This window comes from Oreochromis aureus, linkage group 3, assembly GCF_013358895.1.
Source record: "Oreochromis aureus strain Israel breed Guangdong linkage group 3, ZZ_aureus, whole genome shotgun sequence".
NCBI classification, from domain to species: Eukaryota; Metazoa; Chordata; class Actinopteri; order Cichliformes; family Cichlidae; genus Oreochromis; species Oreochromis aureus.
Window position 1 is genome coordinate 86705705 of NC_052944.1, and position 21459 is coordinate 86727163.

Sequence of the window (21459 nt, forward strand, 5' to 3'; positions counted from 1 at the left end):
GCTCAAACTTACATTCAGTGTGTGGAGCGTCAGCAGCTTGAAGCAGCAGTGTTGGAGTTTTCCACTTTTCTCTCCTGTAGCTGTTCAAAGCAGACTGTTGTTGTTTATCAGATTCACCTGAAATGAGAGAAAAGTAAAAGAAAGGAATAAGAAATATTGAAAGAAAGGGGACACAACTTATACTTCCATATTTTACCATAACATTATTCATTTAATTCATAACTTAACTGTAGTCTAGTGTAAAGGAAAATTAGATTTTTGTTATTTTAATCACATTGTGTAATCACATAGCAGTGATATGGACTCTACTATTATGTATTCTAGATTCCACTTTTGCATTTTAAAATGTTAACTGAGTAAATTTTCATGCACTGCCAAGCTCTCTTGAGGTTGTTTCTACTGAGTTCTACCTCAATCTTATTTTTATACCTCATCTTAACGTTCTTTATTGCGGCCCTCACCTCCTTCCTCAATGTTTTAACAGTTCTAACGGCTCCCTCGTTAAAAGCAATTCACCTTCAAAGAATCAAATCGTTGATGTCTTTAGAAAGTCACAGTTTGTTATTGGGGAAAGTCTTAAATTCTCTAGATGGAATCACAGAGTCTTTAGCTTTAGCTCTTTAGAGATGTAGCTAGACACCACATCACTACGTTCATCCACATCGGAAGTGCTGTCTTGAAATGGGGACCACTCAGTGCAATCAAAACACCCCTGAAGGGCAACACAACTGTCTTTTGTCCAGACATTAGCCCGCTTCACACAGGTCTTCTCCCTCCCATCACAGGTCTATAAGCAGGGAGGAGATGAACATCTTTGTGATCCGAAGAACCTAGTGCAGGTCCAGCCACAGACTTTTTTGCCCCCTTAATTGGTCCATAACACAAATCCAGAGTTCCATTACGCCTTGTAGGACGGGGGACACATTGAAAGAAATTGTTCAGTGATTTCTTAAGATTACAGTTGTTAAAATCACCAAGAACAAAATTAGGACCATCCGGAGAGAGGGACTGCAGATTGTGTACCACTTTAAAAATGGCGTCAGCGGCAACTCTAACATCAGCTTTGAGATGAGTGTAAACAACAGTGACAAAAATTTTAGGGAATTCTCTCGGTAAGTAAAACGGCCTGAAAGATACTGACAAGAGCTCAATGTCAGGAAGACACAACCCTTCCGGCAGAGTAAAATTATTACACCAGCCCTGGTTGATATACAAACATACCCCTCCTCCATGAGATTTGTGTATTACTCCACAGTTCCAATCCAGTCTGACAGGGGTCCCAAAGCCACTGATTTGCAGTGAAGCGTCACCGTCTATATCGGTCAGCCACGTCTCGGTAAGCACCATCAGACGAGCCTCACTGTATTCCCATAGATGAAGCACATTCCCTTTTAGTGCATCAATCTTGTTCCTACGAAATTGGGCATTAGCCAGGATCATAGAGGGCAGAGGAACACGATTCTTCCTCAAAACTTTCCTTACACACTGATGCACCCCGTCTTTCTTTCCGCGTTTTCTCGAGCCCAGGGGCTTTTCAAAGTTAGTCTTTAACTGGGCAAATAAATCCTCCAAGAGTAATATCCATTCAAGCATTATGTCAGGGTCGGACGGTGCCCTGACCGGTCGACCTGGCTGTGTGTGTGTGTTCTCCTCTCTCTCACTGTTTTTTCTCCGGCTCCGCTGCGATTGTTACGCGGTCATGTAGCAACGAGAGACCTCCGACCTGGAAGTGCTGCCGCTCTGAGCTGCCTCACCTGCGACCGATTCCTCGCCAGCTGCTGTCAATTATCCACCATCGTTGGCAGGACTATTTAATGGTGTAGCTGAGTGACAGACAGCGCTGGAGTATTGCACCAAGCCGGGTAGTGACTCTAGCGCAGAGAGTGGTAAAACAGTGTAGATAGCGAAGGAGGCTAATTGTGTTTGTTTTGCCTGTTCCCAGGAGCAAACGAGATGGAGAGACGGAAGGAGCGACTTTGCTGATTTTTGGGAGATTTATGGACACCAATGCACTAGCATGTATCACGAGGGGAGAACGAGAGAGGATCACTGAAAGGACTTGCACTGTGGATAACTGTGGACTGGTTTTGCTTCATTGTAAATAAAGACATTGTTCAACTTTAATGAGAGGTCCGCGTCTGGGTTCGCTAACTCACCATCTTTAACACATTAGAAGAATCGTACGTAAGAAAAACAGGATCACCGTAATCCACGTAGTTCCTCACGCATGCAAGTAATTGAGAGTGAATGACTCCAGGTGAGCATTGCCACCGACAATAAAAATAAGGTGTAAAAGATCTGCATCTCAGCAAAAACCACAAAAGACATGAATCAAGGAAACCGTTCACTTAAAAGTTAACACGGTTAAGAACAGAGTTAAAAGAAAAGAAAAAAGCAAAACACCAATAAACACCTGCTGCAGGTCGCCACAAGAGCAGCGCCCCTCACAACACAGATTCATGACACACAAATGCCAGTTCATCTCTCACTGGTGACACCTCTAAAATGTTTTTTATCTTTAAAATTTTGCCTAAAATTCTTCTGACTTTCTTTGTATTGGCAGTATTTAGGAAATGATACTGGTATATGTGGAGTCTAAATATCACATTTCACAATAAGAATGGACCAATCCGATATACATTATTGTTATTGGTCTGATCCTAACCTAAATTATCGATTCCGATATCGGGGAGAAAAAAAATATAATCTGATCCATTAAATATCACACAAGCACCTCACAAAACCTGCAACATGGTGTAACCCAGGTAGTGACCTTAGCACATCTGAGCAGTATGTGTCAGGTGATAGAGAGGCTGTTGTGTGCAAGACTGGTCGGCAGTCTGGAGTTATTTTGGAGCCTCGCTATGTGTTGCCAAACCAGGTGTCGTGCCAAGGTAGGCATCCCTGACAAAACCCGCTCCCCCTGCACCGCAAGCAACCATGGAGTGCAGATCTAGTGTACTCAGCCTCCATTATAGACAATTACATGTGGAAGTACTGTTTTAGTTTTGTGATAAAGCGAAAAATGAGTATCGTTACATTACCATTCAGTTTGAGGGTTACAAAAGAAAGTTATATATTTATATATTCTCATGTGGTATCGGATGGGGTTATTTTAACAAACGAAGTACATTTTGCCTGATAATTATTTTTATCCTACTGTAACGTTACTGTATATAGAGCTAAAACCTCCAAAGTTTTAGGAGTAGTTAGTCGCTGTAAGAAGTGTTTGTGAACTAAAAATCAAAAATGTGGGATACTGTTTGTCCATTCTGTCACGGACACCCACCCCGGCATGACACATGGCTAAACAGTTTTGTGGTTAAAAAAAAATAAAATTCATGTTTGTGTTAAGATTTGTATAGAAATGACACAAAATTCAGGCTCAGGTTAAATGTGATGGAAACAGCGTACACTGACATCCATCTTGATAAAAGAGGAGTGTCATGAAGCCGTGTTTGCATTTATTTGCACTGCTGTCATTCTGGATGTCTATTTATGTTGAGCTGTAAAGGTCCATTCTACAACCCCAACTTTTTTTAAGTTGTTGAATATAAAAGGTTTTTTATGTTCTGATATTGCACTTTTTTTTCAGAACCAAGGAGTTTTTGAAATCTGCATAAATTTGCATTTTACATTACTCTTCAATATTTCTTTAAATACTTAGATTTAAAATTATGCTAATAGTTTAAATAAAAAGATCAGTACTGCTTAACCTCAAAATGTTTTGGGTTTAGTGTATTTTTTTGCATACAAGTATAATAGATGTGTTTTGATTTGCTTTTATTTTAGTATGAACTTGTACAAAATGCAGCAAGACTATGGGCTCAAAATGTGGTCATAAATATTTTGTACTTGTAAATCAGTTTTGTACTTGTAAATCAGGATTTGTATGTGTAAAAAGAATTTGTGTGTGTGTAAAAAAGATTTGTATGTGTAAAAAGAATTTGTGTGTGCGTAAAAAAGACTTGTGCGTGGACTTAGCCAAAAAATACGTGTGAAACTCTACAAGTTACAAGTACGAATTTTGACCCTATTTTTCTTCCTTTCATCTGATTGGTCAATGTCATGTCAATCACAAATGTAACAATCCAATCAGAGAACAGATGAGTTTGGCTGTCAGAGGGGCGCCTTTTTGAACTGCAGGTCCCTGAAGGGTAATACAGTTTGAAGCTGGAGGATCTCTATATAAATATCCGATAGAAGCTAGGTCCCCTAACTTTCAGCAGCTGGCTGCTGGGCTCTGTGGGTTTTTGCAGCAGCTCTACCTGTACTTAGATGCACTTGCTTCTTGTCGTTTCTATCTCTGACTTTATGTCCTCTACAGGAGTTTCTGGTTTTTTTGCTAGTTCTTCAAATGTTCAATAAAAACATGTATGCTAATTCATAACGAAGAAAGCTTTGTAGTGTAGACTGTCATTTTCAAAACACTGCCCCCCCCCGCGCGGTCCGCAGCGCTGTTAAAAATGGCTGTGGAAGTCCCTGTATTAAGCACCTAGACCTGTGACACAAAAATCACCAAACTCGGACGACCACAGACTGTTGTCCTTCGTGGTGATGAAGGAAAACGCTAGGTTAGCATGTAAGAGGGCATTTATTCCCTTCAAGGACCTGCAGTTCAAAAAAGCGCCCCTCCGGCAGCCAAACCCATCTGTTCTCTGATTGGATTGTTACATTTGTGATTGACATGACATTGACCAATCAGATGAAAGGAAGAACAATGGGGTCAAAATTCGTACTTGTAACTTGCAGAGAGTCACACAAAACTTTTTTACGCACACACAAATTCTTTTCACACATACAAATCCTGATTTACAGGTACAAAATATTTATGACCACATTTTGAGCCCATACAAGACATTAAAAAACTGTTTTATTGATTATAAAATAAACTATATTGGATTCATATCAGTATCGGCAGATATCCAAATTTATGATATCGGTATCAGACAAAGGGTTATCGTGCCATCTCTAGTTGTGATGTCAGTTTCTTGATCATTAATATGCAAATTGTCATAACTGTGATCGACAATAGGAAACCAACAACCAACAACCTCTGGCTAAGTGTATGGCACCACACAGGAGAACTAACTCAACATGGCAGGACTCCGCAATCTATTGACAAGTACAGGCAGGGCTGGACTCGGACAAAAAATCGGCCCGTGCATTTTGACTGGAGACCGGCTCACCAGGTATTAGAGGAAAATCCATAAAGCCTTTGAATAAAAACCAACAATGTTGAGACAGTGAGGTACACTGTCTTGTTGGTATGTATCAATATAATAAATTTAAACCTACACCATCCTCCCTATTCTGATATTCTAAATAGTATTTAGTGGAAATATTAAACAACCTAATCAATAATTACATATACATAGCATCTTACAGTGCTGTGATTGCAGCCCTTCCCCAACTCTCTGTCAATGGTACTCATGGCCATTGATCAGTGGGTTTTGATCAGTGGCTGTTGATCAATGATCATGAGAATTTGCATAACTATATTGGACTGATCACAGCCAGAGAAACAGCAATTTAGAAACAACAATATTGCAGAAGTGGAAACAGAGCAACTACGGACGAAAGTTTCAGCCTGTCTCAGCAATGCAAAGCCCCCAGCATCCAACATCACCATGGAGGAGAGGAAGGCACTCGCATCACTTAGTGATGACAACAACATAATCAGCTTTCCGGCAGACAAGGGTAGGTGCACAGTTTTGATAAACCAGAAAGACTATCATGAGAAGATTTTGTCACTACTCTGTGACGAAAATACTTATGAGCCCCTGAAACGAGACCCAGGATGAGGTTACAGGAAGAAGGTGATAGACTGTCTGAAGCAGTTAGAACAAGATAAGGCTATTGACCGGACCTTGTACCACAGGCTGTACCCAGGGGAATCTACATCAAGTCTGTATGGTTTACCAAAGATGCACAAACAAGGTGCACCTTTTAGACCGATTGTGTAATGATCAACTCGGTCAGCTATAACATCTCCAAGTTTCTGGCTTCGATCCTCAACCTGCTGGTGGGCAGCTCTGAACACCACATCCAGAACACCCTGGATTTTGTTGGGAAGGTGAGAGATGTCATTATGGAGGCAGATGAAACCATGGTCTCGTACGACGTTCTATCTCTCTTCACTTGCATCCCAGTCACGGAAGCGTTGGAGGTAGTTCATAAGAGATTACAGGATGACACCAACCTCAGCAACAGGACCACTCTCAGCATCGACCAAGTGTGTTTGCTTTTGGAACTGTGTCTTCATTCCACCTACTTCACATAGAAGGGTCAGTTCTACAGGCAGAAACATGGGTGTGCCATGGGCTCCCCAGTTTCACCTATCGTGGCTGTTACTGTCCCCACATGAATGCTAGACGAAGAGGGTGGGGGACAGTAACAATTGGATCCGGATTGGAATGAAAAGGACGCCAGGCAGAGGTGATTAACACAAAATAAATCTTTATTATAATCAATTAACCCAATAATCATATAAACAGTAACAACAGAAAGAGGCAGCAACGCTGGAATCCTTCCTATGGGGGAGAAAAACTCCTTTTGGTTTTACCTGCTGATGTCAGACATGACATCATCAGTACTTTAAAAAACAAAATCAGGAAATGCTGGGCGGCCCATCCCACAAATGACCTACATGAAAACCTCAGTGAGGACTGTGGCTGTATCCCAATTCAGGGTCTGCTTCCTTCAGAGGACCCAGCCTTTGCGGTCTCACGTAATGTTGGCATTACTAAATCTGTCTGAATGCTTACATATGTGTAAAAAGAAAAGAAAATGTGCGAGCTGTGATAATTGTTTCTGATAAAATGAAGAGTAGACTGATATATTAAATATCCCTTTAATGGGTGCGAAAATCATAACTGCTTTAAGTCATACAGAATAGATATCAGAGCCTTAAACAGGCTGACTTCTGCTAAATGGGTCAAACTGGCAGAAAGTATACGAACACATAACATTCTTATAGAATATGATGTAACACTATAGATCAACTTACCTCAGAATATATAAAGCATATAAACAATTACAGCAATATGATGCAACAAATACAGCCGTACTACTAATCCAAAATACTCAAAGCTTCATAGAACTGAAACAAACATTTATTTTTAGCTCCATTCTGCTGCTGATACATACTTTAGGTTTCTGAATATTAAACTTGTTGCTGCCTTTCATAGTGTGTAACTTGAAAGGCCTTCAAATGCGGCCTTGAAGAATGCAGACCCTGAATTGGGATACAGCTTGTAACATCGTACCAGTAGTTCTGAATACTTCCTGGAGTGACTTTAACAAAGTCCAGCAGAGTAAGCACAGCTGGAGCCGATCACACTAACAATGAAACATTTCCATTAACATTGATAAATCATAAAATTCTTGTTGCCTTAAGCAGTGGTGTTTAAGTGCCAGCCTCATTTATATCTGAACAACCATTTTTTACCTTGTATATAAACAATGGCCCTGTTATGATGTCACAGGTGAGGCCAGAGACAGATATCTGCTCAGAGTGAACAGAGCCAGGTCAATAAAGAGAAACTGGCAGTAAATGTTAGGACTGTCTTCCCACCCACCAGGTCTCCCAGTTTGTACTCACTGGCTGGTGTGAAGATCCTCAGCTGTTTGTGGCGTCGCTGGCGTGGTAGCTAATGTTGACCGTTTCCTTTCAAAAAGGACAAAGTCTGAGCAGCTCTCCTTCGGCTCATCCCCTCACACTCACTCTCTTTCTCACATACACATAAACAGATGGGAGTGTGTGACATACCGAAGTCCACATTAATTATTGACGTGCTTTTATGGCTCAATAATGCACAGTTGGGTCCATATTTATTTTGAAACTGTGAGGTTTAGTTTTTTTTACCTGCTTACTGAAACACATTTCAATTATAGTTATATAATGGACACAGACATCTAGACTCACAGCTGCATTTGAGGGTATCCACACTTAAACTGGATGAAGGGTTTAGGAGTTTCGGCTCCTGAACATGACCCGCCCTGTTTTTACAAGGGTCAATCATATCTCTACGTCATCCTCGTCTGAAGTGTTGGGAAACATCCTCTGAGTGAAAAAGTGTCTTAAGATGAAATGTTTTCTGAGATCTTTTTAAATATATTTTGATGTACCCAGATGCTTTTGGGTTCAAGAGAAAAATATGTAGGCATATGTAGGCAATGCTGTCAGTAATCCATATATTCCTCCACTGCTCCCCCCCAACCCTCTTTCTAGGCAGATTGGTAGAGGCGTGTCCTCCAATAAGTACTGGCTGGCTAGAATACCTGCCTCCATCAGTCCGTCAATTCTAACTTCCTATTGGAGAGGAAAATGAAATCCCACCCCTTTGTAAGACGTCAAGAGAGCAATAATGAATTAGAAGCTCATCAGTTAATGTAATTCATACATTCATCTATCTCTCCCCCCACCCCTCTTTCTAGGCAGATGGTTGGAGGCGTGTCCTCCGATAAGTCCCGGCTGGCTAGAATGCCTGCCTCCATCAGCTCATTGCCCAACTGAAGATCTATCGACAGGTTTATCATTTCAGCCTCTCCAGGTGTTAACATCCAGCTCACCTTTCCTAGAATTACCTACTCTTTCCTCTCATGTTAAGTCTCTTGTCAGTAATTTTCCTCAAACTGTAGTCTGATTGGCTGAATCAGTCAATTCTAACTTCCTGTTGGTGAGGAAAATTAAGTCCCACCCTTTATAAGAAGTCAAAAGAGAAATACTGCATTAGAAGCTCCTACGTTAAGACAAGTTGTGTTGGTTGGGGACAACTGTAGCTTGAGACAACACTGTGCAGACCGAAAGAGGAGATTCAGGATCTTGTTGGTCAGCAGTAACTGTGCTTCAACTGTTACTTGTTGAGTTAGTTCAGCCTTGTAGCCGTGCTGTTTGTTGATTTATCTTTAGTTTTGTTGGCTGAAAGGTGAACTTGATATCACATCACATCTCTGTCCCTATGGTTGTTTTAAAGTTTTAGATAATGTGGTTTACTTCTGCTTTTTTTTCTTTTTTTTTTTTGAGGTTTAGTTACCTCATTTCTGCATTAGTGTACAAAAACAGGGGCTGCTTTTTTAAGTGCTAATTATATCAATAATAACGTGGTATGACTGCTATGACTACTGCACTACTACTGCAATTAAAACGAAAACTAACCCTGCGAAAAATATTTTCTTTTAAAGCCATGAGGAGTATAAAAGATGATGTGCAAGAACTTCTGAACCAAATATAGTGTTATAGCAACATTTTGAGAGTTCAGAATTTAATTTTTATTATGGTCATTAAATATTGTTGTTTGTTGATTTGATGCAGTATTTATTATTATTATTGTTGTTATTGTTATTGTTATTGTTATTATTATTATTATTATTATTATTGTCCTTTAGCGGCCGACCAGCGGCGGTGGTCGGCCGCGCAACCAGTACGCTGCTGTAGGTGCCGCAGGTTCTCTTGCTTAACCAACAATTATCTTCCACGCTTTTCGATCTAAGGCGATGGTTCTTGCCTGCTCGAGGTCAAGTCGAAGTGCCTTCAAATCATCCTGGATTTGTTTCATCCATGTCTTTTTTGGTGCATTTCGATGCACCCTCCAATCGGTGGGGCGGGTCAACCAGAGTAGGCCATGGGGGTAGCGGCTCTGGTCCATTCGACAAATGTGGCCAAACCAACGGAGTCGTTGGCGCTGGATTAGGTCGCCGATCGTCGGTTGGCTGCTGCAGCTGGTGAGGATGGTGTCCTTCGAATGACGGTCGCGAAGTGAAACGCCGAGAATGCATCTAAGGCAACGCATTTGGAAAACTTCGAGCTTGCTCAGGTCGTGTTTGAGCATTGTCCACGTCTCCGTGCCGTAAAGCAGAATGGGCAGGATCAGGGTTCAGTAAAGGCGGATCTTTGTCACCAATGAGATGTTGTTCTTCTTCCAAATGCACCAGCGCAGGGAAGCGAACGCTGCCGCCGCCTGCCCAATTCTGGAGCGTATCTCCGCTGATGATGCCACTTTCTTCTCCTCAACGAGGGACCCCAGATATTTCAACGATCAGCTATATCAACCAATGCTACCGCATCCGGGACAGCCGATGGGGACCCAGGGCGCTGGTGGGAAATGGACTACTGGCCATCAATTCCATCGTCTCACGCCCAAGACGCCGATCAACATTATTATTATTATTATTATTATTATGCTATCCTGAGGCTCCACTGCTCAGTCTTTCTCTCTTAAACCCCTCCTAAATACTCAAGTGGGATAAGTTTGCATCTGGCAATAACTATAATAATAATAATAATATTATAAAAATATAATAATAGTCCACTGTTTATGTTGTTCATTGTGTTACTTGTGTTACTCTTCCGACTTTGCATTACCGCTAAAATAATAAGCATTATTACAACTACTAATATAATATTCAATTTAATTCAATTCAATTTTATTTATATAGCGCCAAATCACAAAAAGAAGTCGTGCTATATATTGTACAGTAGATCCTACAATAATGGATACAGAGAAGAACCCAACAATTATATGACCCCCTATGAGCAAGCACTTTGGCGACAGTGGGAAGGAAAAACTCCCTTTTAACAGTCTTGATGCATGCCCAATCATCCAGGTAAGTAAATCTCCAAAGGTTGATTCTGTTCATCTGGACATAGCGTTTTCAGTGGGAGAAACGTTTCGTCACTCATCCAAGTGACTTCTTCGGTCTCAGCTGACTGCAGGTTGACCTGCAACATTGGGGAGGGGACCAGAGAAACTACAGCGTCCGACATTGTTTTAGCAAAGTTACACACCGATTCAATATTGATTTTAGTGACCTCCGATTGCCGTAACTGGGTGTCATTTCTGCCGATGTGAATTATGATTTTACTGAATTTATGTTTACCCTTAGCCAGCTGTTTTAAATTTCCCTCAATGTCGCCTGCTCTGGCCCCTGGAAGACAAATGATTATGGTTGCCGCTGTCTCAAGCTTCACAATATGTATGATTCTTTCCTTATTCAAAGATTACTTATACATATATGTTTTTATAGTTACTTTGTCCACGTAATGCAACTTTTTTCTTTCAATAAAAATTGTTTTTTTGTCCAGTCAATTCCAGCTACCAAGGGCCAAGAGGAAGGGTACACTCTGGACAGGTCATCAGTCTGTTGCAGGTCTCAGAAATGCTATGTCCCAATCCACACGCTGCAAAGGCCGCATTTGAAGGCTGATTACGTAACAGCGGCGCGACGAATGCGTCCTTATTTTCCTCCAATTTGAGGGATGGATTAGGTGGAAGATGAATCCTTCGTGGCTAAACCTATCCCAGAAGTCATTGCACGGGCCAGCCAATTCCAGTTTCCAAGAATGGCGACAGCTACTTAGTTTCAATATTACTCTTATTACTCTTTACCAGTGTTCCCTCTAATTTTTCACGTGTCTGAGCGAACACACAAACTCCCTGAGCGATCTCTTGGACCACTGTGAGCGACATCAGACGTGTGCACTGTGGTCATGCCAGCATCTAATCCATCCAAGTTACATTTTATTAAAATAATTAAATTACAGCATTTACATTTATGTTAGACTACTTTTAATTAACTGCTTTAGCCCACTTACAATGAAAATTAAAAAACAAATCTAGTGATTGACCTGTGTAGTATGTTAACACTATTGGAAGTAAAAATAACTTGAACTCCAAATTTGAAAACACAACTTACTTTCTTTTTTAATATTTTTTTAATAAAGCTCTGATATGTATTATGAGTCTGTGGTCCTTTAACTCTCTGTCTGCAAAATACAGTATATAAAGACCAGTGTTGGGCAATTAATTAATTATCTAGTTCTTTAAAAAAGTAACTCAGTTTGGGAAACAACAAAGTTTTTTGCAGCTATTTCTTTTAAATGCAGCCAAGGCATTTTTAAATAAACATTTCAAACTATTTACACTACACACTAACTACACAAGATTTGCGCTAAACGTCTCAAATCTCTTACATCTCAAACACCGCCGTCACTCCTAAAACTTCCCCCCGTTTCTTAACAACTAGACGTTGCCATGTCATTTTTTGATTGGTCGACATGGTACTTTTTTGGACGAATAGGAAAGGGACAGGGGGTGGGGTTTGTTTTCGCTCACAGGCTTTCGAGCCTTTTTTCTTATAAAACGCCGTTTTTACTGTTTCTTCCCGCAGTAAATATAAACAACGACAGTATTCAGGAAGAAAACCAAACATTGCAGATATTTTTATCATAGCTCTGGTTTTACGTGGCCTATCAACACAATTTAAAAACTGGTATAAAGTCCACAGTTTTTCCGTGAATTGTTCCCTTTGTCCTGCTCACATCTCCAGTGGTTGTACACATTGTCATTAACGTGGCTTCACTCCACATCAGCCACGCTGCTTTGCCAGCTCAAACACCGGTGTCGGCACATAAGGACGCTGTCATAGCCTGTCAGCGAAGTTGATTGGCTGCATATATACACATTATTGGCTGAACTATGGGATAAGGTCTTCTAATCCCATACGGGAGCAGCCAGTCACTCACTGACTAACACTGCAAAACAGAATTGTTAAAGTATTAATTTTAATTTCAATTTAGGTTAGATTTTTTTTTGTGCGCAGAGACCGTGCCAGCAGTGCGCAATTGCGCATAGTATTAATCATAGTATTATTTATAAAAAAATTAATAAAATAAAAATACTTTTCTAATGTGGCAATGGTGAAGGAGCACGGCTACAGAGTTTGAAATCTTACTCTCATTACACTTTCTGGCTCACAAAATAAACTTTTAACATATTTTCAGGTGAGAATGTAACTGTGTAAACTTTAAATATCTGCTCAATTTATCAAGAGATCACATATTTGCAAAAGTGCTTTCAGAGATGGCTGTTACCCACTAGCTCATTACCTGACCGGGTGGTCAAGGCTCACTAGAGCCACTGAGAACAGCATTCTCCTGGCACACTGTTTTCAGACACCATCTTTCACTATTCAGGTTAAACATGATATATAAGTCACTTATATAACTTAAAAATGTTAATATGTCAGTTTAGTAAGTGTAATAGTTATCACCTTCTTCTAAGTCAGGAGAACAATGCAAACTAAAACTACATAATGTAACAGCAGTCTGTCAAGGAAGGAGCAGCTAGCAGGTCCAGCGGGCATGTGGTGTGGAGGTTAGCCAGATAACTCGAAGCCAGTCAGTTAAATTAAACAACAGACCTTTATTCATTGTCAGCAACACAAGACCATACAAGCCAGGTCTCCACGGCTCTACTCTGTCCGTACATACAGTACATGTGCAGGGATCGGTAGTCGCCGGCACCAGGCCATTACAATGGTGAGGTCTGTCCTGAGAACAGAACACGAGCAGCATGTAATGGCATTTACATTTATTTTAGATTGCTTTTAATTAACTACTTTAGCCCACTTACAATGAAAATTAAAAAAAAATCTTGTGGGGTGTGCGTAATTATTCAGCCCCCTGAGTCAATACTTTTAGAACCACCTTTTGCTGCAATTACAGCTGCCAGTCTTTTAGGGTATGTCTCTACCAGCTTGGCACATCTAGAGACTGAAATCCTTGCCCATTCTTCTTTGCAAAACAGCTCCAGCTCAGTCAGATTAGATGGACAGCGTTTGTGAACAGCAGTTTTCAGATCTTGCCACAGATTCTCGATTGGATTTAGATCTGGACTTTGACTGGGCCATTCTAACACATGGATATGTTTTGTTTGAAACCATTCCATTGTTGCCCTGGCTTTATGTTTAGGGTCGTTGTCCTGCTGGAAGGTGAACCTCCGCCCCAGTCTCAAGTCTTTTGCAGACTCCAAGAGATTTTCGTCCAAGATTGCCCTGTATTTGGCTCCATCCATCTTCCCATCAACTCTGACCAGCTTCCCTGTCCCTGCTGAAGAGAAGCACCCCCAGAGCATGATGCTGCCACCACCATATTTGACAGTGGGGATGGTGTGTTCAGAGTGATGTGCAGTGTTAGTTTTCCGCCACACATAGCGTTTTGCATTTTGGCCAAAAAGTTCCATTTTGGTTTCATCTGACCAGAGCACCTTCTTCCACATGTTTGCTGTGTCCCCCACATGGCTTGTGGCAAACTGCAAACGGGACTTCTTATGGTTTTCTGTTAACAATGGCTTTCTTCTTGCCACTCTTCCATAAAGGCCAACTTTGTGTAGTGCACGACTAATAGTTGTCCTATGGACAGATTCCCCACCTGAGCTGTAGATCTCTGCAGCTCGTCCAGAGTCACCATGGGCCTCTTGGCTGCATTTCTGATCAGCGCTCGCCTTGTTCGGCCTGTGAGTTTAGGTGGACGGCCTTGTCTTGGTAGGTTTACAGTTGTGCCATACTCCTTCCATTTCTGAATGATCGCTTGAACAGTGCTCCGTGGGATGTTCAAGGCTTGGGAAATCTTTTTGTAGCCTAAGCCTGCTTTAAATTTCTCAATAACTTTATTCCTGACCTGTCTGGTGTGTTCTTTGGACTTCATGGTGTTGTTGCTCCCAATATTCTCTTAGACAACCTCTGAGGCCGTCACAGAGCAGCTGTATTTGTACTGACATTAGATTACACACAGGTGCACTCTATTAGTCATTAGCACTCATCAGGCAATGTCTATGGGCAACTGACTGCACTCAGAGGGCTGAATAATTACGCACACCCCACTTTGCAGTTATTTATTTGTAAAAAATGTTTGGAATCATGTATGATTTTCATTCAACTTCTCATGTGTACACCACTTTGTGTTGGTCTTTCATGTAGAAATACTTTTGCAAGCCACTGTACAAGCTTCAGAAAGCTTCAATTGGCCATCACTAACTAATAGTATCATGATCTGCAAGGCAGAGCATTGGAAGGTGAGGGGTGTGGACCCAAGTGCAGGCACTGATGACAGCTGAGCTGTGAGTGAATTTATTTATTGTAAATGACCAAATACAAACAAAAGCAGAGCATGGTGGGGATTTAAACTAACGAAACCTAAAATGAGAGAATCTAACAAAAGAACAAGAAGAAAAACCGAAAACATTACCAAAACCTGAGTACCGGGAACGAGGAGTCTGAGATGTAAACACCAAGGATGAAAAGCAGGATGATATGCAAACAAATAAGCAACACACAAAAGAGAACACGGCTTAAGTACTGTTAAAGTGAATTGTTAAATGTTGTCATTTTTATGCTTAGCATCTCTACATTGTTTTAACTCTGTGATGAAAGGAATTCCTTTGTCCCCCTCCCCAGCCTCTCGAGGTTCTGGGGGGGGATGTAGTGTTTTATTGCAGATACATCCTATCTAGAAGATGGGTTTCTTGTGATGTTGCTTCCTGCTTTTATGACCCTTTTGGTCAGCAGGAGGCCACACACACACACACACACACACACACACACACACACACATTCTCACATGCATACAGATGTTCACACACATACATACAATGCCTTGTCTTAGAACCATGTGGGCGTTGTTTTGCTGTGATGTGTGAACTGTTTTCCCAATAAAAGGCAGCAAGTGGAGGCCGAATTTGGGGTCATTTTCATGGTAGACACCAACGAGGCCTCCCTTGCAAGTAAATCGATCGATCGCTGACTGTCTTGTTTTCTTCATGATGCATTCATCATGAAGAAAACAAGACAGTCAGCTCTCTAAAACAGCGGGGCTTGTGGAAACATAGACCCAACAAGTACACAGAGGGATAACAAGGGAATGAGACACAGAAGGAGAGCAGGGCTGGGAGTAATTAGGCAGGATGAGACAAGGAAATCTGAACTGAATACATTGACATGAGACATGGATTTTCAAAGTAAAACTGGGAACACCAACTACACTTACAGACTGTTGGGATTAAATAATTTGCAGTGTCTCAATAATTCTATGCCTTTTATCAATAATAAGAGTTATGATGTTATATACAGTAGTATTAAGTGGACACAGCCCTGAAAATAAAGGCATGAGACCATGTGTCCTTGGGGAGTAGAAAGCTGCAGACTCTCACTCAGGCTTGCCTGGGAAAATGTAGAAAAGAGGGGACCGTCTCTAGTGGAAAGTTACTGAGAAACTGTTGTTTAGACTAGAAAGAGAGAGCTTCTGTAATAAAACTGTTTGTGGCACACCACCATTTTGAGATCCACGACAGTGTGTCATGCAGGACACATCTCCCTTCTAGAAATAAAGTGTTAAATGAACTCGGGGAAGTGTTGATTTTTACAGAGCGCTTTTTACAGACTCAAAGTGCTCCGTCATGTCTCTGCATGACTCAGGCTTCATGCAGAGACATGACTGACTAGTAACCAGAGGGAACAAAGAGAGAAAACTTAAGAACTGGAGATCACAGAGCCATGAAACAAAAGACGAGTAATGATAAACTAAATAAATCAAAGCTTAATAATAAAACAAAAATCAAAACACTGGGTCACTGACCCAGGACCGTGACAAATAGGATTGTGGATCCAAATCAAAAGAAATGTATAGATGGAGATATTAGCCACAAACCTCTGCCCCTTTTTATTAAAGCAGTTCTTAATAAATGAAGGAAATTTAAAAAATTGCAAGAATAAAAAGTCCCGTGACTGGACTGGAACTGATGTGGGTACTAGAAACAGAAAACCAGTGACACGTGTACAATAAATCCTTTCAAACAGGAACCGGTCAAATGTAAACAACAAAAACACCAATATATAAGTCTGGAGATACACACCTCTTCCTGGTTTCCCATTTCCTTAATATTATAAAAAAGCTGCTTTTGCAAAGGTTTGACATTTCATTGAAAAATAAAATTTATTGACTGAGGGGCAGTATGGGTTTAAATATGTTTACCTCAATGGTTATAATGCTGCTTTAAGACATAGGTAATGTAGTTGTAGTTACCAAGGAATATGCTTTCAGAGTGTGTTTTTGAATTTCAGTTAAAGCATTTGACACAGTAGCTCACTAATTACTAATGACACAGATGGGAAGGTATAATATTAGAGGGGTAGCACATGCTTGTAATGCAATTTGCTAAATTATAGAGAAGCCATAAAGTGTTAACATTGTATATTGTGAATAAATGAGACATGTAATGTATGTAAGTTGTTAAAAATAACTTTATTATCTGCAAATAATTCTAATTCACATTGCTCTGTAAAAGCTTGAAACCTATTTTGAACACAGTGGAAAATGAAGTGAGAGTTTAATGAAATGATTTGATCTAAATATATATATATATATATAAAATTATAGCAGCATTCACAATGTTTAGTAACAGCCTAAAAAATATAAGGTCAAGATTATTTTCAATAATGTTGAAATGGAGTTTATTTATATAACGACTTTTCTTCGTGAGAGTTGACTATGAAATATGTTGGACGTCTCATATAAACAGTTTTAAAAAATGTCCAATGCCACTGTAATATTGTATAATGTCATTATAGATGCTATATTTATTTCGTAATTGTGCCACAGATTACTCACACATGTCAGTCCATGTCCGAACAAACTAAATCACTTCCATCTAGACAAATCAAATAGAAACATGAATCACTTGTAATGATTAGAAACTAGAGATGGACCGATCCGATATTACGTATCGGTGTCGGTCCGATACTGACGTAAATTACTGGATCGGATATCGGTGAGAAATTAAAAATGTAATCCGATACATTAAATATAAAAAAAAAACACCTCACAAAACTTGGGACACGGCGTAACTCGGCTCATAAGCATAGCAGTCGGAGCAGTATGTGTCACGTGATAGAGCAGCTGTGTGTATTTGTAGCCTCGCTACCAAACCAGCATTTCATCTCCGAGGAAGTTATCCCAGAGAGAAGTAAAGCAAGTGTGTAAGTTCATCTCTGAATGTTTGTAAAGCGTTCCCATGTTAAGCTTAACAACCGATATATGGAGCGACTGCCTCTCTCTCCCTCACCTTCCTGCAGCTACTTCAATCGTGAAACTGCTTAATGATCAGCTGATCGGCTTTTCTGTCGCGAGTCCGTCTCTCTTCTTTGTTTTTGGCCCACTTTGCACCAGAAAGAGGAAACCAGCGGCGGAACAACAGCAGCACGTTTAAACTTGATAAGCTGCTGTTAGAATTTTTATTTAATATTACTTTCTACACCAGGATCCTTTTCTACGTAGCTGACGGCTGGTAACTGTGCAGGGGCGGATCTAGCAAAGTTTAGCCAGGGGGCCGATAGGGCATTAACAGGGAAAAGGGGCACAAAGACATACTTTTCTTTCTTATTCTCATTTAAAATGTCTAGCTTTTAATAAATAATTATCTGAATCTTACACCCAAAGGTTTAATCTGATGTAAAATGTATAGAAGTCCATTACTGTATATAGTAACTGTTAAGTCTAATATACCCTAGTAAGCTATAGTACTTTTCCTTTGGGAAAGTACCATCTGTGCAGTCTGCAATTCTGTTGAAGAAAGATGTTGAATCTATTTAATTATTCTTGAAAAATAATTTAATTCTGTGCATTTTTTTTCACCCTGCATCAAATTAAAGTTGATTACATCGATTAAGCATCATGAGGTGGAGGGTGGGGGTGGTTCCCTTTTTTTTGCTGGGAGTTTGCAACCCTATTAGTTAGGTTGCTTAATATTTCTGCTAAGTACTCTTTAAAATACCAGAATAGGGAGGATGGAGTAGGTTTAAGTTTATTAGATTGATCAGTGTTGCTGAACTATAAAATATTTTGGGTGCAGTCTATTTTTTACATACAGGTATAACAGAATAGCTTTAGTGTTGTTGTTTATTTAAACTTGAGTATGAACTTATACAAAATGCAGCAAGATATTAAAAAAACAGTTTTATTGATTAAAAAAACACACTATATCGGATTCATATCGGTATCGGCAGATATCCAAATTTATGATATCGGTATCGGTATCGGACATAAAAAAGTGGTATCGTGCCATCTCTATTGGAAACTTGATAGAATTTCAAATCTAGTTTGGGGAGTCATTCAGTGAGAAACAGTGAAATGATTTTCCATGTGAAAAGGTGGACAGCAGAAACAGAAAGAAACAGTGAGAACTAAAAGAGAAACAAAGAGCTTTGGAACAACGAGGCAGCAGGAGGACAGCTGCAGTTTAACAGCTTCAATTCACTGACAGGAAACAACATTAGAAATATCATCATCCTCAACTCATCTGCTCCACTTAACCTTCAATGGCAGCACCTTGGCTTTATCATAAGTGTTAATATATGGAAACATCCTGTGAGTGAAAGTGTGTGTGAAGGTGTGTATGTGTGTGTTAGTATCAGGATCAGAGAAGGACAGCTTTCCTCTGTTCCAGTCCAGATTCACTCTGATCCTCTGGAGCTTCTTCTCTACTGAGAGAACAGATTTAGCTGATGGTGAACATGCTGAGTATTTGCTTCCATCAAACCACATTGTCCATAATCCAGACAGATGGTTTCCCTTCCTCTGCACAGACTCTTCGAACACACCCAGGTCCCACCCTGTACTGTCTCCAACTTCGACATCCCAGTTGTGAGTTCCTGAACCCTCAGAGCCCAGGACAGAGTAGAAATGATCAAACCTCTCTGGATTATCAGGACGCTGCTGCCTATTTACTCGTCTCACACTGGTCAGATCTTCAGACAGGATGAGGTCTGGATGAGCAGTGTTTGGGTCCAGAATGAGAGGAGTGTAGGAGACCATGTCCTTCATGTTGTTCCAGATGTTGTAGGTCAGGTTGCCCAGGTGTTTGGCCTGGTCTATCAGAGCTCCTGAGGGCAGCTGTGGATCATCCAGCAGGGGGCAGCGCTGGACTCTTTCCACTGCAGCCTTGTAGTTGTGCAGGAATGAGACGTCTTCAGCTCTCAGCTCCTCCTCTGTGGCTCTGACTGTGTCTGAAAGAGCTGCTATCTCTCTGCTCAGAGCCTTCATCTTCTCCTTCATCATCCCACTCTTCTGCTCCTCTTCCTCCCTCAGTGCAGCCAGCCTGATCTCCTCTTCCTCTGCTAGAAACCGGTGAAGCTTCTTAAACTGCTCCTTAATCTGCCTCTCTGTGTGTCGGGCCTGGACCTTAATGTGTTCTGCCGTTTGATCAAACGTCACTTGAACTTCTTCACAAACCTTTAACTTCTTCTTTAAGGGCTCCAGAATTTCCTGAAGTTCCTTCTTGTGTTGTTGTGCAGCTTCATCGATGGGTCTGAATCTGTGCTTGGTGTGATTTTGTGAGCCACAGCAGACGACACACACTGGCTGCTGATGGTCCAGACAGAAGAGTCTGAGTTTCTCAGAGTGCAGACTGCAGAGAGCCTCTGAAGCTCTCTGATCTCTCTCCTGTAAGAACGACTCACACAGGTTCTTTAAAGCTCGGTTTAAAGGTGGATCATACTTTGAAGATCTTCTCTTACAAACTGGACACTCGTGTGTTGGTCTCTCTCTCCACCATCTCTTCAGACAGTCTTTACAGAAGCTGTGGCTACATGACAGAAGAACAGGATATCTGAAGACCTCCTGACAGACCGGACAGCAGAGATCCTCCTCTGATCTGGAAGCCATTGAGTCTGTGAGTGAAGCTGAAAACAGCAGACAGGAAGTACAGTCAGTCCTGGCTCCCCTCCCTCCTCTACGACCTTCACTGAAACTTCCTTTGAGTCGTGTTTTTGCTCAAACTCACATTCAGTGTGTGGAGCGTCAGCAGCTTGAAGCAGCAGTGTTGGAGTTTTCCACTTTTCTCTCCTTTAGCTGGACTCACTCAGAGGAAGCTGCTAGTTTGGTCTGAACTCAGTCTGATCGTCTGTGCGTCTCTCTTTACTGAGAAAGAGGAACAGCCTGTTTCCTCATTTCTCTCAGGTGAGTGACATGAGAAGGCGGAGCTTCATTAAACTTCCACTTATTTCACTTAGCTGGGCCCACATCCTCATTTTAGGTTTGACAGCATTTTTAGTAGACAAAGGTGAATCGCTTAGACATGAACTGAGCTACAATTTGGGAAAAGCCTTGGAGGGGACTGGCGGCGGGCCTGGTAGATCCCCATGTACTAATGAGAAATGAAGAAGTGAAAGGATTCGAAAAGGGGAAGAAGGGTGGGGCAGAAAAATGAGAATAAAGAGCTTGTATAACTGGGGGATGATATATAGATATGTTTGTGTAGATAGTGTTTGGAGACGTAGGCCTGCTCCTAAAAGATATTTCATCTCCAAAAACGTGAGTTTGAAAGCAGAGCGCAAATGTTTATTGCAGGTCAGAAAAACTTTTCAGAAGCTCAGAAAATAAAGTGTGTCTCAGTCATGCAGCTGTTTGGCGGCTTTTATTTCAGACTTTGTTCTGGTTATTTTTCAGATTTCCCAGCAGTGGAAGTGTAATGCAGTCACACAAACAGGTGGTGATGAGGTGGATTTACTTTGTTACAGACCTATAAAAATGAAACGGATTGTAAATGTGAATTTGGCTCCTCTCATTGAACAACCAGCAGTTACTGCAGGGGTGGGCACCTCGAGGTCTCAAGGACCAGTCCTGCA

General features: G+C 40.9%; 1 protein-coding gene across 3 annotated transcripts in view; it reads right to left on the reverse strand.

Annotated features, from left to right (window-relative positions):
* Positions 1-20777, reverse strand: part of LOC116311793 (nuclear factor 7, brain-like) — a 42850-nt gene extending 22073 nt beyond the window's left edge. Inside the window, exons 1-3 of one of the 3 annotated variants that reach the window (XM_039608331.1) lie at positions 20616-20777; positions 19567-20514; positions 14788-14793 (exon numbers count right to left, since the gene is read on the reverse strand). In XM_039608331.1, the coding sequence (XP_039464265.1) occupies positions 14788-14793; positions 19567-20497 (937 nt within the window). In that variant the 5' untranslated portion in view covers positions 20498-20514; positions 20616-20777. Of the gene's footprint in view, positions 1-12; positions 123-7603; positions 7710-14787; positions 14794-19566; positions 20515-20615 lie in introns of those variants that run through there. The other 2 variants (XM_039608332.1, XM_031728998.2) reach the window with 2 other exon arrangements.
* Positions 20778-21459: the final 682 nt, after the last annotated feature.